Source organism: Nomascus leucogenys, chromosome 6 (genome assembly GCF_006542625.1).
Source record: "Nomascus leucogenys isolate Asia chromosome 6, Asia_NLE_v1, whole genome shotgun sequence".
NCBI lineage: Eukaryota > Metazoa > Chordata > Mammalia > Primates > Hylobatidae > Nomascus > Nomascus leucogenys.
In genome coordinates, this window is record NC_044386.1 from 84,694,971 (window position 1) to 84,718,422 (window position 23,452).

General features: G+C 40.1%; 1 protein-coding gene across 3 annotated transcripts in view; it reads right to left on the reverse strand.

Annotated features, from left to right (window-relative positions):
* Positions 1 to 576: 576 nt before the first annotated feature.
* Positions 577 to 23,452, reverse strand: part of DPP8 (dipeptidyl peptidase 8) — a 78,095-nt gene continuing 55,219 nt past the window's right edge. For 2 of the 3 annotated variants that reach the window (XM_030814582.1, XM_030814581.1), the window contains 6 exons: positions 22,504 to 22,649; positions 14,610 to 14,756; positions 12,645 to 12,797; positions 10,307 to 10,449; positions 9,345 to 9,456; positions 577 to 5,132 (listed from right to left, as the gene is read on the reverse strand). In XM_030814582.1, the coding sequence (XP_030670442.1) occupies positions 5,010 to 5,132; positions 9,345 to 9,456; positions 10,307 to 10,449; positions 12,645 to 12,797; positions 14,610 to 14,756; positions 22,504 to 22,649 (824 nt within the window). In that variant the 3' untranslated portion in view covers positions 577 to 5,009. Of the gene's footprint in view, positions 5,133 to 9,344; positions 9,457 to 10,306; positions 10,450 to 12,644; positions 12,798 to 14,161; positions 14,224 to 14,609; positions 14,757 to 22,503; positions 22,650 to 23,452 lie in introns of those variants that run through there. The other variant, XM_030814583.1, reaches the window with a different exon arrangement.

The following is a 23,452-nucleotide window of genomic DNA, read 5'->3' on the forward strand; positions in this document are numbered from 1 at the left end:
CTACTAAAACTACAAAAAATTAGCCAGGCATGGTGGCGGGTGCCTATAGTCCCAGCTACTTGGGAGGCTGAGGCAGGAGAATGGTGTAAACCTGAGAGGCAGAGCTTGCAGTCAGCCAAGATTGCGCCACTGCACTCCAGCCTGGGCGGCAGTGTGAGACTGTCTCAAAAAAATTAAAAAAAAAAAAAAAATTTCCTGGGCAGCATGCAAAAGCCACTATCAACTCTAGGTGGTATTCCCACAAACCCCCAGCTGCTCGGGGGTAGAGGTTGGGATAGGGGGATATGCTCCTCACTGGCTCCAAGCACCATTTACCCTTGTAGTATCAACTGCTGGATGTTGGGAACCACTTGCAGATAGAAAGCAGTTCTCTACATACCTCCCATTGGGCTTGGATGCATTTTGGTTAGTGTTTATACTGAAACCCCCATGTAATCCTTCATACTGCAGTTTCTCTTCTCCACTGCAAGCACATGACCTTGTTCATGTATATTAGTCACTCCATAGTCGTCACTAATCAAGGCAAGGTTGTACATTTCCCGTGGGGAAATGGGAGAAAAAGAACACTTAAATCAATTAATTTCAGCAGCATCTTTATTGCAACAAAGAACCTGTAATAAAATGCAACAAAACTAATGTTTCACTTTACATGATTAAAAGCCATATACCTAAAAATGAGAAAACCCATAAGCTTACTGGAGTGAGACATGCAATTCTTTTTATACAAGTCAATGTTTAAAACAGCAGGCACTTTATGTTCTAAAATTAAACACCTGAATTCCAATTTTGCTGAATACAACATAAATTTGTTTTGGGGTTACTTAAAAACAAACATACAAACACTACTTTCTCTTTATCTGTAAAGGACTTACGAAATGATTACCTAGAGCCCAGCACCTTGCACTAACATCTCCATATTTGAGGCTGGAAGATGGATAGGTGAGGCTGGGTGAGGCTGGGAAGGTGGGAGTCAAAAAAGTTTCCTTTTTACTTTATATCTGCTGGGAATAGACACACTCACCTTATATAGTTTAGAAATGGCCATGTCTCTTTTCTTACATCAAATAGCTATAAAGATGGGCTCCCAGGCTTAAGCAAGCACTCTACTCTATATTCCAATCCTCAAATCCCCCACTATACCAAGGAAGACACATTTAGTGCAATGAGTTTAATTAACTTCAGAATGTCATATACTAATTAGAAGTACTGCTTCATTAATAAGCATGCTTAGCATTTACTTTGGAATGGAAAAATTAACCATTTTTATGTGGTTACCTTTAAAATGTTTTACAGGAATATATTAATAAATATTTCTTTAAAAATTTACCTTTTCTATATATCATTTAACTATCATGAGGCAGGACACCTGGCTGAAGTCCAGCACCAACTGGATACTAACTGGCTGTGTGGTCATGGGTATATTTCCTCCTCTCTCTCTAGCATGTAGGTTGTTCTTCTAACAAATCAGAATATTAGATTAGGTTAAATCAAAGATTGATTCCATCTTGAAAAATGCATAATTTAATAATGAGAAATCTTATAGGAATCATTCCACCTAAAGAGAACTATGCTATAGAAAGGCGGGCTATACTTTCTGGAAGGAATAAAACAAGTAGTAAAAAAAAAAAAAGTAAGCATCGGTATCAATATTGCATTCTTTTAAAAGGTAATGCATGCATTGTGACCTAATCCTCTTGTATGAGGCTTTGGAAAAGAACCAGGAATGGCATAGAGAGAAAAACTTTCATTCCAAAATTAATCTCCAGACAAAGGGGATAGAAACAAAGTAAACAACATCTCCTGCTGCTTTCAGAGTGAGAAGGGGCCAGTTACCACAGATGAGCAGCTTCATGGACTACTGCTTAGGTTCTTGTGAATCAGTCCAGTGTAAAAAATCACCTATTATTAATCCAACTCCATTCTCTAAAGAAGAGTTTCTTAAAGTAGTCCACAGATGACTTACTGTAGGAATCGCCTGGAAAGCTTGTTGGAAATGCACATTCCTGGTGTCTACCCAAATCAATGGGATACAAATTTTTATTTATTTATTTTGAGGCAGAGTCTCACTCTGTCGCCCAGACTGGACTACAGTGACGCCATCTCAGCTCACTGCAACTTCCGCCTCCCAGATTCAAGCGATTCTCCTGCCTCAGCCTCCCGAGCAGGTGGGATTATAGGCACACGCCATCATGCCCGGCTAATTTTTTTGTACTTTTAGTAGAGATGGGGTTTCACCATGTTGACCAAGCTGGTCTTGATCTCCTGACTTCAAGTGATTCACCCACCTTGGCCTCCCAAAGTGCTAGGATTACAGGCGTAAGCCACCATGCCTAGCCTAGGAATACATATTTTTAAGAGTGAGATTCAAAACTCTACATTTCTTTTAGTAAGTATCCCAGATGAATCTTAGATTTTGAGTTCCACTACTCTATAATGCTCAAGTAACTATCCCTCTGGATGGTTGTTCAAGTGTACACATTTATCAAGTCTTCAAAAACATAGTATGATATTTAACCTAGTGCTTTTTGGCTCCCACTAAACTGTTGCTACTTTTATACGTTCTTGCTGTTTAAGCTGTTACCCATACTCAGGGGGTACAAACTTTTAGTGAGATTTCTACTGATTGCCTCAATTGACTGATATTTTCCACACTGGTTGTAAAAAGCAAATTCAGTCAAACTGTCTTTCTGTAAGTGAATTCATTCAGGTATTTTTTCCCGCTAAAGAAGCAAAATGGCACTTAAGTGACTGGGAGTGATAACGGAAGCATTCTTTGTGATAGGAGGAAAGGAGAAAGCAACATGCAAAAGGAAAACACCTGTGAATTCAGGAGTACATGAAGTTTTTTAAGTTTGTTTTGGTAAAATAAGAGATGCCATTTTGAAGAAACAGCCTTAATGGGTGAGAGGTTTCAATGGAGTAGCTGCTTAAAAGCTACTGTATACCATTTCTACTTTGCATATATTATAAGGATAGATCCTTCGAGGCCAATTAGTCCAAACAAAACAAAACAAAACAAAACAAAACAAAACACCCTCCACAGTCAGATATATACTTAAGGGGGAAAATACTTTCTTGGGGAAGAAAGTTACCCAAATCAATTTAATTTAACATTGAAAATATATATAAACAAATCTTGGCATGGGAAAATATCAAACATGAAAAGCAATACATATACAGATAATAAGAAAAAGCATGGTATCTATTACACAGTATAAATACAAACAGCAAAACCCAATACCTTTCCCAAAGACAGAACCACCATGTCATCCTGCCATTTCTGGGCTTTCCCTACCTCCCACTTGGTGTCAATGAAGTCCACCTCTTACCAATAGTCACCAACCTTACAAATGGAGGCTGTGCTCTCTATGGGGAAATCTACTCTCTCCGTAGTGATGAGAAAGAAATATACCAAATGTTTTTGGAGTGTTGTTTAAAAGTATTGGTAATAACTTTCTAAACACTGAAGTGTGTGATAAAAAGCATCAAACTCATAGATGCCTTCCCTGCCACTGGTGTCAATGTGACGGATCTAGCACCCCAAGACTCTAACAGGGCAGATCTCAATTAGCACCTGAAAGCCTATGAGCTCTCTTCATAGCTAAATCCTAGTGCTAAACAAGAAACGTTCATTATCATTCAAGAAAACTGTTTATAGGCTTTAAACACCAAAAAAAAAGAGAGCCATGGCTTGCCAGGGATTAGTTTATGGTAAAGAGGTTATCTGTAAACATTTGTATTTTAAGCTTACAATATCTAAATTATGTTCAAATAATTTTAAAAGGATAAAGTTTAAATTTGTAAGATTTCTAAACCCAAGAGGAAAAAAAAATAATTATAAAAGTAACTCTAAGGAACTTTTCCTCCCCTGAATCATTTTACTCTGTAGCTGTGCTGGCAAGACAGTGATTTATTGATTCTGGTTTCCTTAATATTCTAGTTGTTTAAATTTCAGTTTCCAAACATTTTCATGAGTATTTTTGTTAAAACTACTTCTGCTTAGTTTTTAATCAGGCCCTCACCACCTCTTCTCTCTGTCATTCCCCAAACCCAGGTCTCCCCACCCCACTGTGATTCCCTTCAATCTCCTTAAAATTCTAGAATATTTTAATAAGGAAATATCAAATGGAAACTGGCACCACTAGATTTTCTGAAGAATTCTAGTGAATGTGTACTTTTTCCTTTTCTTAAAGGAAAAAAAAAAACTTGCCTGCAAATATTTAAGCTCTAATCATTTGATTAAAAATTTTCTGCCTGTAATTATCAATATCATGACTAATTAAATCCATGCTACATATACAGTTACTAGCCTTTATGCAAAAGGAAAAGCCCACTCTGTTAATATCATCAAAGAAAAATGAGAATTATTTATAATAGATACAGATTAAATCGGCTAAAAACTGGTCAGTGCCAAAACAAGTGTCTTTAGGAGGCCACTAAGTTATCCTTGAAAAATCATTAATGAATGACTGGTTAAGTCAAGTTTAATAGCTATTAGTTCATAACATGCTGGATATGCCCAAGCAATGAAACATAAGCTATTCAATTACATTTAAGTGCTATCAAATCTGTAACTAGTCAGAGATTCTGGAACTGAACCAAACCAATCACTAATATCATCATATTTTAACAAACTCAAAAGTATACTGTAAAAATACACTAAGTTCATGAAGTTTATAATACTATTAAAAGTGAAAATAGGGTAGTATGAATACATGGTGCTAATGTCTTTTTTTTTTTTTTTTTTTTTTTTTTTTTTTTTTAGTAATTCTCATGGTATTGCTGGATCTCTCAGGAATATGTATCATTTGATTTTGAGCATGTGGGGTTAAGGTATTAGATTACTACCACAAACTGTAGACCCCTGCATGGCACCACATTTATTTTCAGGAGTAGATGTTATGTGGCAGGTATCAAATGTGATGATCAATTCTGTGTTTTCTAATGATTAAACCTCCTCATTTGGTTAAATAGCCAGTGTATACCAGAGAGTTCTACACAGGTCAAAATTATATCACTTTTAGAGCAGCAATACGTGATCCAAGGTTTTCTTGAAGGTAGTGCAAAAGATGCAGTTCATAATGTTCTCCAGATTCAGGAACTCTTATGCTGTGTCTCTCCTGAGGATAGATCTTACCAACAACAAAAAATAAAGATACAAAAAAAAAAAAAAAAAAAAAAAAAAAAGAATTTAGTAATACATCTTCTTCCAAAGCTTTCCAGAGATTTTTTTTTTTTTTTTGAGATGGAGTTTCACTCTTGTTGCCCAGGCTGGAGTGCAATGGCGCAATCTCGGCTCACCGCAACCTCTGCCTCCCAGGTTCAAGCAATTCTCCTGCCTCAGCCTCCTGAGTAGCTGGGATTACAGGCATGCACCACCACGCCTGGCTAATTTTGTATTTTTAGTAGAGACAGGGTTTTTCCATGTTGAGGCTGGTCTCGAACTCCTGACCTCAGGTGATCTGCTCGACTCGGCCTCCCAAAGTGCTGGGATTACAGGCGTGAGCCACCGCGCCCGGCCCGCTTTCCAGAGATTTTTAACAGGATTAATAATATGAAGCACAGCCTCTGCAATATTGTAGAATAAATCCTATCTAAACGCTCCTCTCCTCATCTTATGATTTCCTTAACATTAGGCTTAATGATGGATTTATCTGTAGACCAATGGTTTGTTCTCTAAGTGCGGTCTACAGACTTTCAGAGGTCTCTGAAACCTTTTCAAGGGATACACATGGTCAAAACTACTTTTAGAACAACACAAAGACATTATTTGCCTTTACTTGTTGTGTCAGCATTTACAGTGATGATGCAAAAGCAAAGGTGAATAAAACTGCTGGTTAGCAGGAATCAACGCACTATCATTAAACTGCACTAGAAGTCACAGTATTCCTCACCACTACACACTTCCAATAAAAAAGAAAAATGTCAGTTTCAATTAAGTAGCGGTAAAAATTAGAATTTATTAAGTTACAATCTTTGAGTAGAAGTCTTTTTAATACTCTGTTTATGAAATGGGAATGCATAAAGCACCTGTGCTACAGGATGTCTCAAAGAAAAGTACTAGTGTGAATGAGTCACAAGCTGAACTGCTGCTTTTTAAATGGAACTCCATTTTTAACTTCAAAGAATGACTGACAACTATGGTTATTTAGGGTATCCAGTAAATATTTTCTCAAAAGTGAATGAATTGAGCTGGTCACTTCAAGGACAACACTGACAGTATTTGTTGCCAATGATAAAATCTGGGCTTTTGAGTTAGAATTTTGGAAAACTTGCATCTACTACTATTAACTAATGAGCTTCCCAATACTTAGACACTTTTCTGAAGAGATCAGTGGTAATATTATTATATGTGATTTTAAAAATATTGTAAAATAAAAGGAGTAAATACTTGGAAGACTGGCATAACACAGTTAGCCAGTGTTTTCCAGATGGCCAATGCATGGTAAAAGATCCGTTTGAAGTATAAGATCCACACTTTAATGTGACAGAGTATGAAGTTTATATATATCACTTCAGATTCCACACTAAAACCTAGCTTTATGCCAGATGCAGTACCCCAATCCCTGTAGTCTCAGCTACTTGGGAGGCTGAGGTGGGAGGATTACTTGACCCCAGGAGTTCGAAACTAGCCCAGGAATCACAGTAAGACTCTATTTAAAATAAATAAATAAATAAAAAACAACAAAAAATTCCTTGGCTGAGCATGGTAGCTCACCCTGCAATCTTAGCACTTTGGGAGGCTCAGGTGGGAGGATCACTTGAGTTCAGGAGCTTGAGATCAGCCTGGGCAACTTAGTGACACCCATCTCTATTTACTTTTAAAAATATATTTAGGCCAGGCGCGGTGGCTCACGCCTGTAATCCCAGCACTTTGGGAGGCCGAGAAGGGCAGATCACGAGGTCAGAAGATCGAGACCACCCTGGCTAACACAGTGAAACCCCGTCTCTACTAAAAATACAAAAAATTAGCTAGGCCGTGGTGGCGGGCACCTGTAGTCCCAGCTACTTGGGAGGCTGAGGCAGGAGAATGGCATGAACCCGGGAGGCAGAGCTCGCAGTGAGCCGAGATCACGCCACTGCACTCCAGCCTGGGTGACAGAGCGAAACTCCATCTCAAAAAAAAAAAAAAAAAAAAAAAATATATATATATATATATATATATATATATATATATATAAAATATATGTATAATATAAATGAATATATATACATTATAATATATATATTTAGCCTGGGTGTAGTGGCTCACGCCTGTAATCCCAACACTTTTGGAGGCCAAGGCCTCGAATCACCTGAGGTCAGCAGTTTCAGACCAGCCTAGCTAACATGGTAAAACCCCATCTCTACTAAAAGTACAAAAAAATTAGCTGGGCATAGTGGTATGTGCCTGTAGTCCCAGCTACTCGGGAGGCTGAGGCATGAGAACTGCTTGAACCCGGGAGGCAGAGGTTGCAGTTAGCCAAGATCACACCACTGCACTCCAGCCTGGGTGACAGAGCAAGTTTCCATCTCAAAAAGAAAAAAAAAAAAAAAAAAAAAAAAAAATATATATATATATATATATATGTACATAGAATTTAAAAATATATATATAATAGAAAGTATATATAATATATATATTTAAAACAACAAAAACAAACAAACAAAATCCCACAACCTTTAAGAAACTACCACTTGTCCAGTTTTGGTACAGTATCAAAGAATAGTATCTACAATTGTCTGAAAAAGCTAAAATACTCCTCCCATTTCTTTTTTTTTAAGACGGAGTCCACTCCGTCCCCCAGGCTGGAGTGCAGTGGCACGATCTCAGCTCACTGCAACCTCTGCCTCCTGGGTTCAAGCAATTCTCGTGCCTCAGCCTCCTGAGTAGTTGGGATTACAGGCATGCACCACCACACCTAGCTGATTTTTGTATTTTTAGTAGAGATGGGGTTTTACCATGTTTGCCAGGCTGGTTTTGAACTCTTGACCTCAGGTAATCCGCCTGCCTCGGCCTCCCAAAGTGTTGGGATTACAGGCGTGAGCCACTGCGCCAGGTCCCATTTCACAACTACATACTCTGTGAGGCCAAATTTTTCTTCACATACTTTAGTCGAAACAACGTATCACAACGGACTGAGTATATAAAGAGACATAAGAATGCAAGTGTCTTCTTTATTACTATGTCAGACATTAAAGGAATTTAGAAAAATGTAAAATATTGCTGTTTTTCTCAGTAAATTATTTTTTGTTTTGGAATATAGTTTTTCTCTATGAAAAATGTGATTTGTGTTAACATGTAATAGTTGTTTATTATTATTATTATTATTATTATTATTATTATTTTTGAGATGGAGTTTCATTCTTGTTGCCCAGGCTGGAGTGCAATGGCACGATCTCAGCTGATTGCAACCTCCACCTCCCTAGTTCAAGCAATTCTCCTGCCTCAGCCTCCCAAGTAGCTGGGATTACAGGCATGCACAACCACGCCTGACTAATTTTTGTATTTTTAGTAGAGATGGGGTTTCTTCATGTTGGTCAGGCTGGTCTCGAACTCCCGACCTCAAGTGATCCACCTGCCTTGGCCTCCTAAAGTGCTGGGATTACAGGCGTGAGCCACTGCGCCCGGCTGATAGTTTATTATTTTAAAATATTTAAAAATTTTCTCAGTTTTCATATCTTACATGAGAAATATTGATTGATATAATTGACATAAACAAAGTTGTTTGGTAGGTAAAGGTGTCCTGAAACCAAAAAGCTTAAAAATTACTGCTATAAATATCTCATAGTTTAAACATAAGTATCAACTTAAATGTTGAAAAGGAAAAAGTAATTTTTTCATTTTTTGTGTGCACATAATCTGTTTAAGGAGTAAAACACAGTTTTAAGAAAAACTGGAAAAAGGAGCAATGAATAATGGAGCAATGGAGGAGAGTAACTTGCTGGTTTTTCCTCCAATGTCAATGTAAAATAAAAGAAAATTAAAAGACCATATAATCAGGCCCTAAAAATCCTTTTACAACCATGAAATCAAAATAGCATATCCTCACCCTTCAAAGTGGAAAAAGAAAAGGAAAGGAGAACATTGAATGAACTTCCTGTCATCTTTTCCATGCTTCCAAACTGAAAGCAGATACAGACACACAGTCATGTAATCTGATCGGCAGGTATGTCAGCCAGACTGCAACAGAATCTTAATTTTTATCCAACTACAGGCACTACTAAATATGCCTCTTACTTTAGTTCTCTTAAGCAGAGGGTGGACACTCTAAAAATTTGGCCTTACCCCACAGTTAATAGATTTCAAAGTAATCAATCACTAATCATGACTGCATTTAACTAGAAAATGTAGAATAACTCACCTGTAAATCATATGGCTTTCCAGCCCTCACTAAAAAACTCAGTAATATACTGGTATGTGCAAAATGGACATTCTCATCCAGGAAACCATGTAACAGCAGTAAACGATTTGGTCTGGAGAAATGGAAATATTAGATTAGGCAAAATAGTAGAGTATTTGGGAAAACCATTTCACTTATTTAAGCATACTTAACAATATTAACTTCCTTATACTGTAATGTTAGAATAAGAATTCAGTATTTTCAATATTAAATTTGTAACATACTAACCAGATGCCACATGTAATGAAAGATTAAAAAAAAATCTTGTGTTCAATTTTTTATAATTAAAATATTAGAACACATCTATAATTATAGCATGTCCCTAGAAGAACTATTTGTAAAATATATTCAGGCAGACATAAAATTTTTTCCACCTTGAAAGTCGTGTACTTAACTTTTTTCAGCAAAAACAACTGCTTCAAATATAACTTGTAAAGAAACATTATATGAACTGGCCTGTAATTCAGTTTTAAGAAACAGCCATGCTATTCTAGTATAACATATTTGTCTTGGTTTTTCAGTGTTTGAATTTTTCATTAGGATTAAAGACAATTTTTTAAAATACAATTGAAAATTTATAATCTTCATTTTAAAACTTGAATTAGGCTGTGCCTGGCAGCTCATGCCTGTAATCCCAGCACTTTGGGAGTCTGAGGTGGGCAGATAACTTGAGTCCAGGAGTTTGAGACCACCCTAGGCAACATGGTAGAACTCTGACTCTACTAAAAATACAAAAATTTAGGCGGGCATGGTAACACGTGCCTGTAGACCCAGCTACTCGGGGGCTGAGGTGGGAGGATCCTCTGAGCCCAGGAGTTTGACGCTGCAGGGAGCCCTGATCATGCCACTGCACTCCAGCCTAAGTGACAGAGTGAGACCCTGTCTCAATTAAAAAAAAAAAAAAAAAAAAAGCTTGCACTTACTCAGAGGGGAACTTTTCTGCTTGCATGGCCACAGATCCTAAGTAATAGCCCTGTTCATTCTGGTCAGGGTGACCCATATAACGTTCCGTGTATCCTGTATCATAGAAGATCCACAGAGTGACTGGGGCCCCAGCAATAGCAACCTGCATAAGACGACATTGACAGTCAAGTGTGGTCTGGAAAAAGAGAGTGGCTAGCAGTGAGATCTTACAACTGCAAATTTACAGTCTAAAATTATCCTTAAGCTTTAGCCTTACTACTGGCACATACATGTCTTAGGCAACTCAGAATACTGAAGTGAAGTGCCAAGGTCAAGAATTTGATACTCTGTGAGTCAGTTTCATGTTCCGTGGGCATTCTACATACCAAACCTTTAACCTGGGCTAGCTGAAATACGAAAGCCAGGCCCGTTATTAAAAGACAACTGAACTACATCCTGCTACTGAGGAAAAAACGTGCGAGAACTGTCAGTTTTATGTAAAAAAGGACCCACCTTTTTTTTTTTTAAGCCTCTGCTGGCAGTATAGAATTTAAAACAATAAATGAAATAACTAAAAATTTGCCTCATTTTAAGGCTCCTATATGTAGTTTTATATTTAAATACTCTTAATTATTTTCTTGACAGCTACAAACCTGGGAAAATTATGGAAGTGGTCAGAATTTATTTATGGTTATTATAAAGATTATCTAGATATATGTGCAAGAATAAAAACCTTATTGTTTTTGTTCTTAAAAATAAAAATTAAGGGTCAGGTGCCATGGCTCATGCCTGTAATCCCAGCACTTTGGGGGGCTGAGGCGGGTGGATCACCCAAGGTCAGGAGTCCGAGACCAGCCTGGCAAACATGGTGAAATCCCGTCTCTACTAAAAATACAAAAATTAGCTGGGAATAGTGGTGGGCGCCTTTAATCCCAGTTACTCAGGAGACTGAAGCATGAGAATCGCTTGAATCCGAGAGGCGGAGGTTGCAGTGAGCCGAGATCGCATCACTGCACTCCAGCCTGGGTGACAGCAAGACTGTCTCAAAAAAATAAAATAAAATAAGATTTTAAAAAATTACTTTTCACTGTAAAGTAACATCATGTTATTGAAATATTAAAAAAAGAAACACTACTCATAATTCCTATTCTCAACGATTGTTATCATCCTTATGTAATTTCTTCTAGTATATTTTTCCAAGAGTTTGTTTACAGAATTGTAAGCATTTATACATTTAATAATTAATTCATTCAACACATTTATTGAGGGCCTACTATGTGCCCAGCATTGTGCTTGACTGCTGAGGATACAGTGGTGTACAGGGCAAACAGGTACCTGCCCTCATAGCTTGCAGTCCAACAATTAAGTAATTACAATCCAACAGGTATGTTGTATGTGTTTTACTAATCATAACCATCTCCTACACTCTTTGGCATGTATCTATAAACAGCCAGTAACTGGTTATCCAGTTGACAGATTTAAACATTATACATGCTTAAAAGAAAAATACACACACACACACACACACACACACACACACACACACACACACATATACACATAAAACTTGAAGGCTGGGTGCAGTGGTTCATGCCTGTAATCCCAGCACTTTGAGAGGCCAAGGCAGATGGATCACTTCAGGTCAGGAATTCAAGACCAGCCCAGCCAACATGGTGAAACTCCATCTCTACTAAAAGTACAAAAATTAGCTGGAAATCGCTTGAACCCAGGAGGTGGAGGCTGCAGTGAGCCAAGATCACGTCACTGCACTCCAGCCTGGGTGAAGTGCAAGACTCCGTCTCAAAACAAAACAAAACAACAACAAAAAAAACAAACTTGAGATATATATACATTTCACATGGCTTTTAAACACAGAAACCCTAACATTCTACAATATTGCCAACTCTGGGCCAGGAGCAGTGGCTCATGCCTGTAATCCTAGCACTTTGGGAGGCCAACGCAGGTGGATCTCTTGAGGTCAGGAGTTTGAGACCAGCCTAGCCAATATGGTGAAATCCCATCTCTACTTAAAAAAAAAAAAATTAGCCAGGTATGGTGGCAGGCACTTGTAATCCCAGCTACTTAGGAGGCTGAGACATGAGAATAGGAGGCTGAGACATGAGAATCACTTGAACCCCAGGAGCAGAGGTTGCAGTGAGCTGAGATTGCGCCACTGCACTCCAGCCTGGGCTACAGAGCAAGACTTCATCTCAAAAAAAAAAAAAAAAAAAAAAAAGAAACAACAACAAAACATTGCCAACTCTGTAAACCTTCAGAAAATAGACATTTTCATATATCCTCCATTTACAGAAAAATCTACCCTTATTGCAAAAATGAGTATAATAGGAAGTCACATACCCTGAAGATATCTGACCTCTGCATTAATGCCATCAGGGAGAGGTATCCTCCATAGGACCAGCCGTGGATGCCCACACGATCTAAGTCAATGAAATCATATCGAGAAGCTAGATATTGGAGTCCTTCCACCTGATCGTCAATTTCTATTTGACCCTGTCAAAAAAGGGAGAACATTTCACTGATTCTGATGAATAAAAATCTCATAAGAGTGCTTTTAAAGATGATAAATGTTTTTACTAAAAATACCTGTAGGTCTTTTAATTTTCATTTTATTTATTTTTTGAGATGGAGTCTCACTCTGTCACCCAGGCTGGAGTGCAATGGCGCAATCTCGGCTCACTGCAACCTCCGCCTGGTGGATTCAAGTGATTCTCCTGCCTCAGCCTCCCAAGTAGCTGGGATTATAGGCATGCGCCACCATGCCCAGCTAATTTTTGTATTTTTTAGTAGAGACGGAGTTTCACTATGGCCAGGCTAATCTCGAACTCCTGACCTCAAGTGATTCGCCCGCCTCGGCCTCCCAAATTGCTGGGATTACAGGCATGAGCCACCACACCCGGCCCCATAGGTTTTTTTAGATTAGAGTTTATTACCAACTGAGATTCTGTTGCCCCCTCTCCCTCAAATTTTTTAAAAATCTATTTGGAGATAAGGGCCTATAGCTTCTGTTGCTAGCCTGTCCTAGAGTTTAGTTACCACTTAGTCATAAAGCTCCCTCCTACTGCTACTCAAACTGTCCCTTGCTATTTGGGTATTTCCCATTTCCATTTGTTCTGTTGTCTGCTAAGAGGTCAGCATCTTCCTTGTAACAAGCCTTCCTATACCCAAAGACAAAAAATTAGCCCCTTAAGTAATTAATTTTACTTCTCCTTTTTATTTATTTTTTTGGAGACATAGTCTCACTCTGCTGTCCGGGTTGGAGTGCAATAGTGTGACCACGGATCACTGTAGCTCAACCTCCTGGGCTCAAGTGATCCTCCCACCTCAGCCTCCCAAGTAGCTGGGACCACAGGCATGCGCCACCATGTCCAGCTAATTTTTTAACTCATTTTTAGAGGTGGGGTCTCATTATGTTGCCCAGGTTGGTCTTGAACTCCTGGGCTCAAGTGATCCTCCTTGCCTTGGCCTCCCAAAGTGCTGGGATTACACGCGTGAGCCACTGCACCTGGCCTACTTCTCCTTTTTAATTTTTAGTGCAGTAAAGCAGAAGGAATTGCTCTTGAGGCCCTGTCTTCCTATTTCCCTATTATACTACCTCTAGGAACTGAACATACTACTTCTTTAAAGTCCTAATTCCTACCACCACCACCTTGTCTATATTACTAGGCCTGCCAGTGCACGCAATCTCACTTCACTGAGCCAAAAACAAAAATAAAAACAAAAAAACTTACATGAGAATACAACATAAGGTCAAAGAACTGGCTGTGGGAGAAAATCCCCATGTCTTACTCAGCATGTCCAATAACACTGGCAAACACAGTAACTGCCTTACTGTGCAAAAGGAACATCGGATTCTCATCATTTCCCAAAGCAGCAGAAAGGACATGGGGCATCTCTAAAAGGTAGCATTTAAAGCTTCCTGTAGAGAGAAAGAGGCTTGTCACAAGGAAGGCACTAACCAGTTGGATTCCCTCTTCACAGAGGACAGAACAAATCTCAATTATTCCTCAACTGTGTACAGGATGCTGAAAGCTAAATGGTGCTAAATTCTACCCAAGTGGGCATACAAAATAGAAAGGATATTTCTATGTACAAGTGGCTCTATCTCAGTTCCCCAAAGTTACATATAGGTAGAGTGTACATCAAGTTGCATCTTCTCTCCCACCCCCAAACTCTAACACATACACTCTCTCACTCACTCATTCATAGCCCCTTCCCCCAACTCTCTTTCAAGGGTTTCACACCAAACAATGCACCAGAAAATGTAAATGTCTATAAAAGAAAAGTGTTTTTATGCTCACACACCATTTTATATTTAAAGGCGCCTTCAAATTTAAGCCCTCGGTGACAGGATCCCCTGTTGTCTATCACTACAACCACATAACCTAGAGAGGCTAGGGTATTCAGGCGGAAATACTTGACTCCTTTAAACCGATTATTCACCAACTGCACCTGAGGAAGAAACACAACTTGTTTATCATATGGAAGCATATAAAAACCCAAGAGCGGCAGGGCATTGCAAGAAATAGAAAGCTTAATTTCACTATTATTTTACCTTTAAAATTTAATTTTTTAAGTCACTTCTTTTTAAATTAACAAGTCCGTTTATGTTGCTTCTTGCTTAACTTCACACTCAACTTCAGGGCAATTACTGAACAACCGTAGGCTTTAAAATTCTAACTTAAATATTAATTACATATAAGTAAATCAACCCACCCCATATAAAAAGTTACTAAACTGATTACTTCTACCCTGAAGAACTGTGCTATTCAAATGACAGTTACAAGGACAAATAAGAAAAACTTTCCTCCCCATCAGACATCAGATATGACTGCTGCTTGGCTTCCTCCACTGGCTACCATTACCCTTCAGAATAAGTCTACATGGCCCTTGAGATCTTTGGCTACCTTTGACCTCATCTCATACCATTTCCCTCCAAGTGCACTGTACTCTAACCTTATTGTCAACACTATCAAGTTGGTTCTAGCCCCAGGAACTTGACATTTACCGTTTTCTGTGTCTGGAATGCTTTTCTCTCACATCTTTTGCATGGCTCATTCCTTCTCAATGTTTGTAACCTCAGGAGAGGTCTTGCCATCCCCTTTCCCAGCAAATCTTCATAGAACTTCCATTATAAAAAGTCATACTTTTAGGCTGGGCATGGTGGCTCACACCTGTAATCGCAGCACTTTGGGAGGCTGAGGCAGGTGGATCACCTGAGGTCAGGAGTTTGAGACCAGCCTGGCCAACATGGTGAAACCCCGTCTCTACTAAAAACAAAAAATTAGCTGGGCATGGTGGGGAGCACCTGTGATCCCAGTCACTCAGGAGGCAGAGGCATGAGAATTGCTTGAACCCAGAAGGCAGAGAGGTTGCAGTGAGCAAAGATCACACCACTGCACTGCAGCCTGGGCAACACAGCGAGACTCTGTCTCAAAAAGCAAACAAAAAAAGTCATACTTTTTTTTTTTTTTTTTTTTTTTTTTTTTTGTTGAAGAGATGGGGTTTCCAGGCTGTAGTGCAGTGGTACAATCAATCATAGCTCAGTGCTGCCTCAAATTCCTGGGCTCAAGTGATCCTCCTGCCTCAGCCTTCAAGTAGCTGGGACTACAGGTGTGCACCACTATGCCTGGCTAATTTTTAAATTTTTTTTGTAGAAAGGGGTCTCACCATCATATCTTTTTATGTTTGCTTATTATTTTCCCTTTATGGTCCATGAAGTGCAACATTAGTCTGACATGTTCACTGGGTATCCTCACTGCCTAGAACAGTACCTAGCACATCACAGGAACTTAATACCTGTTTGTTAAATGAATGAATGAAAAAGGGAAATAGGAGAATAATGGTTTTTTTTTTCCATTTCTACCTTGGGAAGAGGGCGTTTGGTGAGTAAAGGCACTTGTATTTATTTATTTACTTAAGAGATGGTGTCTCACTCTGTACCCCAGGCTGGAGTGTGGTGGTGCAATCATAGTTCACTACAGCCTCGAACTCCTGGGCTCAAGTAATCCTTCCACCTCAGCCTCTGAATAGCTGGGACTACATATGTGTGCCACAGCACCTGGCTAAAGATATTTGTCTTTAAAGGGAGAGTGCTGAAAGAAGAAATACTAGGCAGAGAAGTACACAAATATGAACATTTAAAGAAAATCACCTCACTTTTTTGTCTGCTACCATGTATAGAAGATGGTCTCAATTGCTTGATATGAACACTTAAATATAATGCCTTTCAGCACTGGGAATCCAAAAGTCTCCTTCAGTATCAGTTCTTAAAAACTTGTCTCCTGTTATCATCTAGCCTGATCTCTTTGCATTTTTATCTGCAGAACAGTGTCTGGCACATTCTAGGAAACATAAGTATTTGTTACACAAACTTTTTTTGTTTTTTGAGATGTAGTCTTGCTCTGTCACCCAGGCAGGAGTGCAATGGCGTGATCTCGGCCCACTGCAACTTTCGCCTCCCAGGTTCAAGCAATTCTCGTGCCTCAGCCTCCCGAGTAGCTGGGATTATAGGTGTGCACCACAATGCCTGGCTAATTTTTGTAATTTTAGTAAGGTCGGGGTTTCACCATGTTAGCCAGGCTGGTCTCAAACTCCTGACCTCAAGTGCTGCCCACCTCAGCCTCCCAAAGTGCTGGGGTTACAGACATGAGCCACCTCACCCAGCCTTGTTAAATAAATGTTTAGAAACACAGCTGTTAATAATGGAAAGTTTAAGGAACTGATCCTTGATAACTTTAGTGGGAAATATCTGCTGCTTTTCTTGTATTTCACTCTTTTCTGACCTACAGAAATTGCTGCCTTTGGTGACAAAGTAATTCGCTTCACGTTATGAATTGTGACACAGTTGCTGTTTCAACAGATTTCCACTTAGACGTGAATACACACCAAGAAAGAACAGTTTTGACCACATGAACATCATACTCTTTTTTTTTTTTTTTTTTTGAGACGGAGTCTCGCTCTGTCACCCAGGCTGGAGTGCAGTGGCACGATCTCGGCTCACTGCAAGCTCCGCCTCCCAGGTTCACACCATTCTCCTGCCTCAGCCTCTCCAAGTAGCTGGGACTACAGGCGCCCGCCACCACGCCCGGCTAATTTTTTTGTATTTTTAGTAGAGACGGGGTTTCACCGTGGTCTCGATCTCCTGACCTTGTGATCCGCCTGCCTTGGCCTCCCAAAGTGCTGGGATTACAAGCGTGAGCCACTGCGCCCGGCCGAACATCATACTCTTAAAAGATTTAAACAAATTTTACAATGTTATTGTGTGCTATTAAAAAGACCTAGTCCTACATTAGGGAGTCTCTTCATAATTAACCCAAATGAAGTAATCAAGCAAGAAGATGAATGATCTTCCAAGAGGTTGAAGGGACAGGGGCACTATATCATGTGAAATCTCATGGGAAAATCTCCCTGCAAACTGAACACCAGATTCTTTATTTTCTTTTTAACCTTTTTAAAAAAAAAAAAAAAAAAAAGATGGGGGTCTTGCTGTGTTGCCCAGGCTGGTCTCAAACTCCTGGGCTCAAGTAATCCTCCCACCTCAGCCTCCCAAAGTGCTGAGATTACAAGCGTGAGCCACCACACCTGGCCAGATTCTTCTGTTTCTTCTCTTTTGACACATGGTCTCACTCTCTTGTCCAGGCTGGAGTGCAATGGCATGATCACAGCTCACTGCAACTTCAAACTCCCTGGCTCAAGCAATCTTCCTATCTCAGCCTCCCAAGTAGCTGGGACCACAGGTGTTCGCCACCATGCCCAACTAATTTTTTTATTTTTTGTAGAGATAGGGGTCTCCCTATCTTGCCATGCTGGTCTCGAACTCCTGGGCTAAAGCGATCCTCTTGTTTAAGCCTCCCAAAGTGCTGGGATTACAGGCATGAGCCACCGCACCCAGCCCAGATTCTTCTCTGGCCTCGCCAAATTTGAATTTTTCCAAAGAATATTCTGAGAAAGAAATCAATAAATCATCCTAAGTCACCTGTAGCTTTTCAAAAACCACATGGTGAAATTCACTCATAGCCTTTCAAATATGACTGTTTGGTAAGTGCAAAAAAGCATAGCTGTACTGCATAAAGTATTCTAAACAATTAATTTTGTTTTGGCCAGGTGCAGTGGCTCACGCCTGTAATCCCAGCACTTTGGGAGGCCGAGGTGGGTAGATCACATGAGGTCAGGAGTTTGAGACCATCCTGGCCAACATGGTGAAACCCCGTCTCTACTAAAAATATAAAAATTAGCCAGGTATGGTGCTGCATATCTGTAGTCCCAGCTACTCAGGAGGCTGAGGCAAAAGAATTGCTTGAACCTGGGAGGTGGAGGTTGCAGTGAGCCAAGATCGCGCCACTGCGCCCCAGCCTAGGCAACAGAGCGAGACTCCATCTCAAAAAAAAAAAAGAAAACGGTTTTAATTGAATTGGCTAAGATTTTTAAAATTATGGTAAAATATATATAAAATTTACCATTTCAACCATCTTAAGCATACAATTCAATGAAATTAAATATATTCATGCTGTTGTGTAACCGTCACCACTATCCATTTCCAGAACTTTTTCATCACCCAAACAGAAATTCTGTACCCATTAATAACTCCCAGCCAGGCATGGTGGGTTACGTCTGTAATACCAGCACTATGGGAGGCTGAGGCGGGTGGATCATCTGAGGTCAGGAGTTCAAGACCAGCCTGGCTAACATGGTGAAACCCTGTCTCTACTAAAAATACAAAAAATTAGCCAGGCATGGTGGCGCACGCCTGTAATCCCAGCTACTAGGGAGGCTGAGGCAGGAGAATCGCTTGAACCTGGGAGGCAGAGGAGGCAGTGAGCTGAGATCATGCCTCTGCATTATAGCCTGGAAGACAGAGCGAGACTGTCTCAAAAACAAACGAATCAAACACAAAACACTCAAACACTCCCCATCCTCCTTCCATCCAGTCCCTGACAACTTCTATTCTACTTTCTATCCCTATGAATTTGCCTATTATAGGTACCTCATACAAGTGGAATAATATTTGTCCTTTTGTGTCTGGCAATAATTATTTCACTTAGCATAATGCCCTCTAGGTTCATCAGGGTTATACTATGTGTCAGAATGTCCTCCTTTTTAAGGCTGAATAATATTCCATTGTATGTATAGACCACATTTTGTTTATCCATTCATCTGCTAATGGACACGTGCGTTGCCTTTTGGCTATTGTGCGTAATGCTGCTATGGCTATGGCTGTATAAGTATCTGTTCCTGTCCCTATTTTCAGTTCTTCTGGGTATATATCCAGAAGTGGAATTTCTGGCACATATAGTAATTCTATGTTTGACATTTTGAGGAAATGCCATACTGTTTTCCACAGCAGCTATAACATTTTACATTCTCACCAGCAATGAACCAGGCAGGGTTCCAATTCCTCTACATCTTGCACAGCACTTAATATTTTCCTCTTTTTGATAACAGCCAATCCAATGGGTGTGAACTGGTATCTCACTGTGGCTTTGATTTGCATTTCCCTAATGACTAGTAATATTGAGCATCTTTTCATGTGGCTAAGCCTCTTTAAACTTAATTACTCATATAAGGAATCCTTTAAATCTTTTTCTTGAGACAGGATCTTGCTTTGTCACCCAGGCTGGAGTATACTGGAATGATCATGACTCACTGCAACCTCGAACTCCTGGGCTCAGGGGATCCTCCTGCCTCAGCCTCTTGAGTAGATGGGACTGCAGGCATGAGCCACCACGCCTAGCTAACTTCATTTTTTTGTAGAGACGGGGTCTCGCTTTGTTGCCCAGGCTTGTCTCCAACTCCTAGGCTCAAGTGATCCTCCCTCCCAAATTGCTGAGATTACAGTTATGAGCCACTGCACCCAGCCTAATCTTTAAAATCTAGTTTTTAGCATGTCTTTTACCAATCCTATATACTGTATAATTTCTTCACTGGGAGGGGAAAACACTCTTCTGATTTAGTCTTACCATCAAAATATTTTAACAAATGTATAAAGCTTGAGAGTGTCCTATGATTTCTCTCTTGAATTGCTTTCTATTAAGCCTTTTTTTTTTTTGAGACAGTCTCGCTTGTTGTCCAGGCCAGAGTGCAGTGGTACGATCTTGGCTCACTGCAACCCTCCGGCACCTGGGTTCAAACAATTCTCCTGCCTCAGCCTCTCAAGTAGCTGGGACTATAGGCACCTGCCACCACTGGCTAATGTTTGTATTTTTAGTAGAGACAGGGTTCTACTATGTTGGCCAGGCTGGTCTTGAACCTCTGACCTCATGATCCGCCTGCCTTGGACTCCCAAAGTGCTGGGATTACAGGCTTGAGCCATCGCGCCCGGCCAAGCCTTTTTTTTTTTTTTTTTTTTTTTTTAAAGTTTACAAATATTTGACTTCAAGCTTTAACCAGAAGTCTAAAATTTAACTTTCTTTCTTTTTTGAGACAGGGTCTTACTCTGTTGCCTGGGCTGCAGTGTAGTGGCACAATCTCAGCTCACTGCAACCTCCGCCTCCCAGGTTCGAGCAATTCTCCTGCCTCAGCCTCCCTAGTAGCTGGGATTACAGGCGTCTGCCACTGCGCCCGACTAATTTTTGTATTTTTAGTAGAGACAAGGTTTCACCATGTTGGCCAGGCTGGTCTTGAACTCCTGACCTCAGGTGATCCTGCTGCCTTAGCCTCCCAAAGTGCTGGGATTACAGGCTTGAGCCACAGCGCCCGGCTCTTTCATGACTTGTGTAGATGACAATACAAATGTCAATCATTTTTGTTTGTAAACACACTTGATGGCAAAGTGATTTAGAGATTTTACGGTTTATGTAGTTATTTTACTTTTTTTATTTTGTGTACAATTTGGTATGTAGATACATTTCCAGATACTAAATAACTGGGTATAATTATTAATTATAAAGGGTATTACTGAATCTAAGGATTGCATTATGAAAACACTGTAATTATATTTTAATTTCTTCCAAGGCTCAGTGTAGGATATATAATCAAGAATAAACAATTTTAAAATTTAGCAATTAACCAATACACCCATCCAAAATATATATTTTTTGACAGAGTCTCTCTCTGTCACCAGGCTGGAGTGCAGTGGCACTATCTCAGCTCACCGCAACCTCTGACTCCCTGGTTCAAATGATTCTCCTGCCTCAGCCTCCCAAGTAGCTAGGATTATAGGCACGTGCTACCACGCCCACCTAATTTTTATATTTTTAGTAGCAATAGGGTTTCACCATTGTTGGCCAGGATGGTCTCGATCTCCTGACCTTGTGATCTGCCCACCTCGGCCTCCCAAAGTGCTGGGATTACAGGCGTGAGCCACCACGCCTGGCCAAAATATTTCACTCCAATAGTCAAAGCATTTACTTAACAGTCATTGGCTAATACTTAATCCAGAATAAGGAAAATCAAGGTATAAACTTCTTACAGTGCTAAATAGTAGTATAGCAGTTGCCCTAACTAGCTGATAAAAATATTTTAATTTGCTTGAGAGACACAGCTTTAGAATGAAGAGGGAGAATTCACTAGGCTACCAAGGCTTTCTGAAAATACCCGTTAAGACTCTTTTTATTTGTCAAGACATTTAATTATTTCATTTTATTTCCCAAACAAGTTCTCTACATAGAAAGCAACATATTTACCTACTGATATGAATACCCCACTCCTCACAGAGCTATAGTCCACACTGCAAATTAAGGAACTGCCTTAGTGGCAGGGCACGGTGGCTCACGCCTGTAATCCCAACACTTTGGGAGGCTGAGGCGGGTGGGTCACTTGAGGTCAGGAGTTGGAGACCAGCCTGACCAACATGGTGAAATCCCATCTCTACTAAAAATATTTAAAAAATCAGCTGGGCATGGTGGTGCATGCCTGTAATCCCAGCTACTTGGGAGGCTGATGCAGAAGAATCACTTGAACCTGGGAGGCGGAGGTTGCAGTGAGCCGGCATTGTGCCATTGTACTTCAGCCTGGGCAACAAGAGCAAAACTCCATCTCAAAAAAAAAAAAAAAAAGACTTAGTGATTTACAAATTAAACCTCTAACAAAAACCAGTTTCCTGACCCACTAAACTGAATAATTAGAATATAAGCCAGAGTCATTAAAAGCAAATGCCCAAAAATGCTCGAAATCTTAACTGACTAGACATTTAAAAAACAAAAGATCTAAAATACATATGCATATGGGTGTATGTATATATGTATGTAAATATGCCCACCTGAGGACCACCATATATGAACAGCACAGTAGGATATTTCTTTCCAGGCTGTAGATCATGAGGCTTGTAGAGCATCCCATACAATGTAAATCCAGTAGTACTTTCAAAAGAGAAAATTTCTGGAGGAGTATAGTCAGGAAGAGGACCTGTGAATAGGTAACATACCAGAGTCTACAAGAGTTCTTATGGGAGTGCTACAATCTGGGAACAAGAAACAAGATATTAAAAGTCAGCCCCTCCAACACAAACTGACCACCCCTCTTTCTGATGATAAGCTAGAATTTAAGCAAGAGTATATTCATCTTTAAAAACAAAACTAGGCCAGGCACAGTGGCTCATGCCTGTAATCCCAGCACTTTGGGAGGCCGAGGCGTGCGGATCACGAGGTCAGGAGATTGAAACCATCCTGCCTAACACGGTGAAACCCCGTCTCTACTAAAAATACAAAAAATTAGCCGGGCATGGTGGAGGGTGCGTATAGTCCCAGCTACTCAGGAGGCTGAGGCAGGAGAACAGTGTGAACCCGGGAGGCGGAGCTTGCAGTGAGCTGAGATCACGCCACTGCACTCCAGCCTGGGTGACAGAGCGAGACTCCATCTCAAAAAAATAAATAAATAATTAAAAAAAAAAAAAAAAAAACGAAACTAGGCCAGGCACGGTGGCTCACACCTACAATCCTAGCACTTTGGGAGGCTGAGACGGGTGGATTGCTTGAGCCCAGGAGTTTGTGACCAGCCTGGGTGGCATGGCAAAACCCTGTCTCTACAAAAAAATACAAAAATTACCCAGGCATGTGTGCTCCTGTAGTCCCAGCTACTCAGGAGGCTGAGGCAGGAGGATTGATTGAGCCCAGGAGGTCGAGGCTACATTGAGCTGTGCCCTGTGACTGCGCCACTGCACTCCAGCCTGGGCGACAAGAACGAGACACTGTCTCGACAACAACAAAAAC